Source organism: Podarcis liolepis, assembly GCF_965112155.1.
Source record: "Podarcis liolepis genome assembly, chromosome: 1".
Lineage (NCBI taxonomy): Eukaryota > Metazoa > Chordata > Lepidosauria > Squamata > Lacertidae > Podarcis > Podarcis liolepis.
This window is the reverse complement of record NC_139554.1, coordinates 79,729,399-79,736,941: the sequence shown is the minus strand read 5'-3', so window position 1 is coordinate 79,736,941 and position 7,543 is coordinate 79,729,399. Positions and strand designations below refer to the sequence as shown.

General features: G+C 45.5%; 1 protein-coding gene across 5 annotated transcripts in view; it reads right to left on the bottom strand.

Moving 5' to 3' along the window:
• The window catches only part of RAB3IL1 (RAB3A interacting protein like 1), a 29,932-nt gene that overhangs the window by 4,368 nt on the left and 18,021 nt on the right, over window positions 1-7,543 (bottom strand). Inside the window, exons 5-11 of one of the 5 annotated variants that reach the window (XM_083486698.1) lie at window positions 7,187-7,405; window positions 6,538-6,666; window positions 4,356-4,484; window positions 4,133-4,245; window positions 2,881-2,904; window positions 1,876-1,975; window positions 447-513 (exon numbers count right to left, since the gene is read on the bottom strand). In XM_083486698.1, the coding sequence (XP_083342824.1) occupies window positions 447-513; window positions 1,876-1,975; window positions 2,881-2,904; window positions 4,133-4,245; window positions 4,356-4,484; window positions 6,538-6,666; window positions 7,187-7,405 (781 nt within the window). The remainder of the gene's footprint in view (window positions 1-446; window positions 514-1,875; window positions 1,976-2,880; window positions 2,905-4,132; window positions 4,246-4,355; window positions 4,485-6,537; window positions 6,667-7,186; window positions 7,406-7,543) is intronic. The other 4 variants (XM_083486700.1, XM_083486696.1, XM_083486699.1 and 1 more) reach the window with 4 other exon arrangements.

Genomic DNA, 7,543 nt, shown 5'->3' with positions numbered 1-7,543 from the left:
GCATATCCTTTGACATTTCTGACACCACTGATCTGGCAAGTATCTGTGGACCAGAGCTTGGTTTCAAACGGGCCAAATTCTACCAGGATCAAAGCTGGACTTGCAGCCATCCTAACTTCAGCTTCACCTTGCTCATCTCGTTTTATCTGGTTTCCCTGCCCCTCACTTTGCTTTCTGCCTCACACTTCATTTGGCTAGTGTGGAAATGTCATTCATCTTCAGCCTGCCTTGGGTAAAAATGACAAGCTGTGCACATGGGGTGGAGAAGAATCGATCCCTCCCTCTTGGGAGCTCCTTGCCAAGTCTCTGAATGAAAAGCTGAGCTCTGAGCCAGCAGTTCCTCAATGCTAGGAAGTGGTTGCACAGTCTTAGGAGCTAGCCAGTAAGCAACAAGGGAGCAGCCAAGACTTCACATCCAAAATGGGAAAGGCCAACACATCACTTACCATCCTGCCTCACCAGTCCCTGCTGGATGTAACGGATATAGGTGAAGAAGTTGCATACTGCTGTAATCTGGGAAAATAAAGAGGGAGGGAATACTGGTTAGAATGTTGGACTAGGGCCAGGGAGGCCAGGCTTCAAATCCACACTCAGCCATGAGGCTCACTGGATGATTTGGGGCCAGGCACTGCCTCTTAAGCCTAACCTACCCCACAAGATTGTTGTGAGGATAAAATGAAAAGGGGGGACGGACCATGTATACCACCTGGGCTCCATGGAGGAAAAGTGGGATATAAACATAATAAAATATTATAAACATAATAAAATATTATTAGTAACAACAATTGACATACTGATAACTAAAATATTTACAATACAGTATGTTCATATACATTTATAAGTTACATATTTATGCAGCCTTTGCAAAGAATGGGCTCAATAGAAGAGGGAAAACATGTCTCAACAGGAGGAAACAATGGGTCTTTGGATTTGCTGCAGGATTATTTTGGTATCCTACAAAGGAACAGAAGCCACACTAGAGAAGGAGAGGCAAATCCAATATGACTAAGAGAGTTTCGTGAAGTTTTTTTAAAAAATGGAAAAAAGAGGCTCAGGTATGTTTATAAGGATAAACATAGCAGATTTGGCAAAGAACATTTGTGTATGTGTGTTTCAGGGCTTTTCTGCACACTGTGAGCAATAATGTGTTCTAATGATTCGCAGACTTCCACTGAAAAAGTAAGGCAGCATTTTATTTTATTACTTGGAACCCATAATGAATTCCTTAAATGAAAAATAGAAGAGTGTTATGTGGATATCTTCAGTTTAACAGCAAACTATGTTGGTGAGTGCTGATAGATTGGAGCCAAACCCCAAAGTTTATAGAAGTGCAATATATTTAAAAAACCTACTGAGGAAAAACCCACAAAGAACAGCCCAATGCAGACTGAGCCTGACCAACAGCAAAAGAATGCTGTGTGTCAGTTAGGAAAGCAAAATGGAACCAGGTTTTTATTTTGGGTGAGGGGGGTAGCAAGAAGTGAATGCCTTGCTAGAACCCTTTAGCATCTTGGAGGATCAGATGACTGGCTGGGTCCATGAAGAGGAGAACCTCCGCTGGGAACAGGTCCCACTTGTGTAATATCCACCACTTCACAGCTTACTTAATGCATCTGATGAATTCAGCTCTGGTTGAGCCTGAACAATACATGTTAGACTTAAAAACACAGTTTGTTTTGTACATGAGCAATATGTACAAGAGCACTGGGTGCTTCAGAAATGGCAGAAGGACATTGTGTTCTCAGCAAAACAAAAGACTGCAGACATTTGTAGTGCAAGTGTTAACTTTCACAGGATCATGCTGAGGACCAGACAGTTCCATGTGATGGTTGTTGCCCCTGTGCAAATAATCTCAGGGCTTCTTGGGAGACTTACCCTGGCCCTGCAGGAAGGGGAGATGTAGTAGTAATTCCCAGAGTCTCCCAGCTTGATGCGATGCCTACAGGCCCGAGACAGGCCACTTAGAGCACATTTCCTGCAAAAGGGGAGAAAGAAAAAGCAGGTTGTCCTCAAAAGACAGTTCATCAAAGGAATGAAGAAGAAAAAAAAGAGAAGCCAAACTATGCTGGTGATTAGTGAAAGCCAAACCAAGAGACCAAACAGTTTAATGCATGATGTTATTGAGAACATTGGGATATGGAATTTTAGAGACATATTCTTCAAGATATTGTACACCATATTCTTGTTTCATCACTTTCAGTTATTTGCTACCCTTAGCAAACAGGGGATACAGTGATGAAGGCTGCAATCCTAAGCATATTTCTTAGGGAAGAAGCCCCACCGAACTCAGTAGGGCTTACTTATAAGAAGTGCTTTTTTCGGGGAGGGGGGAATGCAGGGGGATGCACACCCCTAAACATTTTGTGAATCTAAATTTGGCCTCATTGAGGCAAAGTATTTCAATATGAGTAGGAAAATGAGAGTACCTCTAAACATTTTTTTTAAAAGAAAAAAAGCACTGCTTATGAGTAAGCATGCTTAGGATTGGGTCATGTGTGAAATGGAGGCTTCCCAGGCTATTTGCAGGCAGGCAAACTTTCTTGCATCTGTGTTTGAAAGTGAAAAATGTTAGTGAAGCATTAGGTACATTTTTGGCAGTTCTGAAAGCCAAGTGGGTTTAATATTCCAGAATAACATTGAAAATTATTGGCCAGAGGTCTCTCTAGGCTTTCATACCCAGCACCACAGAAAGTCAGGCCATCAACTTCAAAGAGAATTCCAAGCAAGGATGACTGATATGCTTTCAGTGGGTTAACCACCAGGAATTTTTAAGAGTTACTTTCTAGTTCCAACTTCAAGGCCATTAGTAAGTAGGCAAGTTAGTAACTTGTTAGTGGAGCAAGGCATCCTTTCATCGTTGCCTTAAAATAAGTAACTTACGTTACAATTTGGGACCGGAAGCCACTGTGAGAAGAAACAAGAGGAGGAAACCAAAATCAGGACGAAAATACAGAAGGTGTTCTGTTTGGCAAAGCCCAGAAAACATGGTTGATGCTGGAGAAAGACTTTTTTTAAAGAGGGGAGAGAAAATCCATGTGATTTCAGTCACGCCCTTGGCTTCTGATGCTATGAAATTTAAGTCTTCACCTACATGAGCTGTTGCTCAGAAAAGGAGAACCTTGAGGTTAACCTGCCCATCAGAGGCCCTGCTCTCCATCCTGTTGAGACCAGACAAATGGGGACATAAGTCAGGGCCATTTTAGTGATGGCACAAAGACTGGAATGCCTCCACGCTCCCTTGCTTCCTGCTTTTAAGTATGCAATAAAGAGCATTTCATTTGAACAAGTTTCTAATGGTCAATATTCTCTTGTTTTTATGGCTTGCTGCCTTTTTAGCTTGATATGCAATGCTAGCTTTATTCTATGAGGTGTATTCCTTTGTTGCTCCTCCTTTCACAGAAGGCTCTTTGCACTCAAAAACCATCCCTGCATACTTGGGTGAATTTATAACTACACTGTTCCAAATGTACCAAAATGCCCCCCACCCCCGCAACAACCTTCTGGGGCAGCAGTTATTAAGCACAGGGATTTCCTGATGGTGGCATCATATTTATTAGTATTGGGTATTATTGTTTTACATATTTATAAACGACTTCATCACCTGAGGCTATGAAAGCAGTGTCCAAGATAAATATTAAGTAATAATACAAAAAACAAAAATATCTGCAAACCCTTATGGGGAATCTGTGGCCCTCCAGAGGCTGTTGAATTCCAACTCCCATCAGTCCCAGTCAGAATGGCCAATAGCAATAATGGGAGTCTCTAGTCCAACTTCAGAGCCAGAGGTTCCCTTCCTCTGCTTTACAACTCCCTTCTGGTTTGCCTATTTTATTGCCAAATTCATTGCAATGCAGCTTTATTTTTGTGCCCGTTCAAGATTTCATTCCCCTCCCCACTTTTGCTGTCATTGATTCCTTCCCTGCTTTGATTTCCCCTTCCTATCTTGTGAGTCACATGGGGCATGCTGAAAAGTGGGATATAAAAAAGGAAGGAATAAACCAGTTGCACTCCATGAACAGCTAACCAGCATTTCCCTCTGCTAGGCAACTGCTCCTGGAGCAGTGAAGGAGGCCAGATGTGTATCTGTGTGAGGAGGGAGGGGAGGCAGCAGAGGCGGCCAATATTTCCTTACTTTGGTCCGCCGCATTCAATGGCCGACACCTTCACCACAGGCAGCGCCTGGGTAGCCACGGGTTCAATAGTGAGCGTGTTCTGCTCCACAGCTGCCTGGATCAGCTCCGAGAGCTGCAACAAATAAAACAAAGGCAGGGAAGTCAAGGCAAGGTTCCAAGGAGGGAGCAGTTGCTGGAACAAATCCCAGCACGCCAGGTCTCTCAAACCTTTTTTAATCTCACCTCATGCTTAGTAAAGTCTAGACATGGGCCTACATCTTCCTGGTAAATCCTTTCGAGGAAAGAAGATGATTTATCTAAAGTTGGAGACTCTTTCCAAGCCTGGAATTCGGCAAACAAGATGGAATCCACCTACGGCGACAAAGAAACACAGAAGAGCAGACAATGGGGTGAGGGGAGAGAGAAAGGATTCAGCAGGGTTTAGCGTGCAAGAACCAAGAGGTTACCTCAGACTAAGCAGTATTTGGTGTGCAACCTGTGAGGCAAACAAGCAGAATAAGTGTGGCCTGTGGGTCAAAGCAGCAGACTTCATTGCCTTGGAATCTGTAAGACTCCAGACACGAAGCAATGTCTACAAGAAGAAAAAGAGGGCCATGCCAAGGGAAACAGCATCAGGAGACAGCATACTTTCTATCCATCCTAATACCAGATAAATTTAAGCAATGGGAGCATTTACCTTTAGCTGCAAAATGCCCAAGCCAGTATGTGTCCACACACCCACCGCAGGAGCTGTGGAAGGTTAATTTCTTCTTCAGGATGAATGCTTACTGTCGCCACCCAGATGTTTTAGATTCCTGACTCCCATCAGTCAGCATGGCCAATGGCCAGGGAGTTGGAGGCCATTGACATCTGGAGGGCCACAGGTTCCCCAGCCCTGTGCCAATGGGAGATAGAAGAACAGCAGCCACTAAGCGGGTTTATTCCACTGCCATCCCATGTGGTGCCTGTCTGCTGTGAGCTTAGCTGCCACCTTGCTTTGCTGGAGAGAACTCACTTCCCATCCAAGCAAACAAGGGTCACCCAAAGTCCACAGGGAAAAACAGGCAAATTTTATTGTGCTGATCTTGGGCCCAATTCTAGAACCCAGAAACAAGCATGCTGGGAGGGGAAATCAGCATAAGGAGCCCTCCATTGAAGGCCTTTTATGGGACACTGCAGAAAGGCAAAAATACTCCAGGGAGCAGGCTCACAAGACAAAAGACACCCATAGCTTAAACTTGCAAGGGGTCAGGTAAGCCCTGATTCCTTGAAGATTCTGGTCACCTCTTTCTCCGCAATTACTTTCTGGTTTCTGAGCTCTCGGGTTTCCACACTGTGGCACTGTCACATATTACATCCTACGCCCTTCCAAATTGTTTTTTTGTGTGGGAGGGGGGCACTATTGGGTTGTTGTTTTTATTTTTATTAGGTATTTTGTGGTTTTATATCTTGATTTTATTCTGTGAAACGCTCTGAGACCCCTGGGTATAGGGCGGTATATAAATTCAATCAATCAATCAATCAATCAATCAATCAATCAATCATATCCAAAGGCAAGAATACTTCTGCTTTTTCTAACACACAGTTTTAAAATCCAGAAGTGACTCCAGATTCTCCCTCTTCAGCCAGAAAGTCACTGACGGGATTCCCCAACCACTCCCTGCATGCCTTGCTCTAAAAGACATACACCAGAGTTTAGGGCACCCTGGGATTCAAGGCCTATCAGCAAAAGCAGCGCTATTTTTCTAGAGGAGGTGGTGCCAGAACTCACAATGAAAGCCTCCCCTGTTCTCTTATAATGGCAATGGTGCCCACCTGAAAAAATGCCCTGAGCAGAAACAACTGTACTATGCTGTGTCTGGTTGCATCTTTAAACGAGTTAGCTGCTTCCCAAGCTGAATATTTAAGAATAATTTGTTCCCTCGCCTGCCCCTGCCACGCTGAAGAGAAGAAACAGCTACAACACAGGCATGATATAACCATGAAAAAAGTTCCTCCTGGCCCCCCCGGGAAAGGTCTCAACCAACAGCATACAAGTGCTATGTTACAGAGACTGCTCACCTGACACCGGGAGGCAACTTCAGAGCCACAATATGGGGTGAGGGAAGGGAGGAAACAATTAAAGAGAAAACAGAACAAAAATGGGTGTTAGTATTAAAGAAAGAACGGAAAGCGGTGGGGAGCTGTAAGAAGCTACTGCATCCAAGCCTTCCTGCTTTCCCCAAGCAGGACAAACCGATGTCAAGGAGAACGAGGCTCTTGTGCCCTTGAGTGGTTTTGTAGAAGAGATTTCACCTCAAGCTTGCTTAAAAGGCTTTGCCTGCCAAAACCATCTCTTTGCCAGAGAGACTAGAAAGGCGGGCGAGCTCCGTCCTCCTCCCCATCGGGTCACCCTGCTGCCACCCCAAACAGAGAGAGAGATTACCTGCCATGAGAGAGAAGAGGAGAAGGAAGAGTCTGATGCCAGGGACTGCCAGCCTGGCTCATAGGTGATGTGGATAGCCTTCGCAGGGACGATACAGAGAAGGAGGGAGAGGAGGGTGGGCACCCCAGACTTTGAGGAATGGGAGGGTCAGACAGATAGGCAGACAAGGTAGCAGGGTCAGGAAGGAAGAAGAGACAGAAAGACAAGGAGAGAAAGCAAAACGGTGTGAGAGGGAGAGAAGATTTGGAAGAGGAAGACTCCACTCATAAGAAAGCACAAAGCCCCATGAAGCTGCATAAAGGTGGTAGTCAAAGCAACTCAAGGAATTTTTCAGGTCCTTGCCTACACCTGCTTTTAAGGTCCCCCTCAACCACATTCCTAGAGCAATTGTTGGCTCTGTTCCGGGGCAGCTAAAGAACCTGGCCAGACTTATGCAATGAAACGAGGTCAGTTTAAGGCTATTCAATTGCTTTCTGTAGTGGAGCAGAGAAGGGTCTGCAAGTTTCAAGATAAAAAGGACCTTTCGCCTCTGAACCCTAACCTCACCACACACCCCACTCATGTGCACCCCTCCCCAATGTGACGGATGCTAAGTAGCCCCTCCTTCCAAAACCTCAAGCGAGAATGCTGACCCATAAACTTGACCCACCTCTTTGAACTCACTGCTGACTGGCTCCACAGGCAGGCCTTGGCTGGCGGCAGTGGCAGCGCCCGCACTGCTGGTGCTCTTATTCCGCCCGTGCCCTTTTCTGAAGACTGCCTTGGAGGGGCTTTGGAGCTGGGGGTGCAACTCCCGGTTGGGGGAAGAAGGCGTAGACGTGATTACCAGAGTCTTCAAGGCGGTCACCTCCGCCTGCAGCATGTCAATCTGGGTGGCAGGAGACAAAAAGAGATCACCGGTGCCATGTTCTTCATTCATCACAGGACCTAGTTCCACGCAGGAAGCAGGTGCTCTGAATGCGATCCAGGGGCCGGCCTGCCTGTTTCCTGCAGAACATGTAATTGC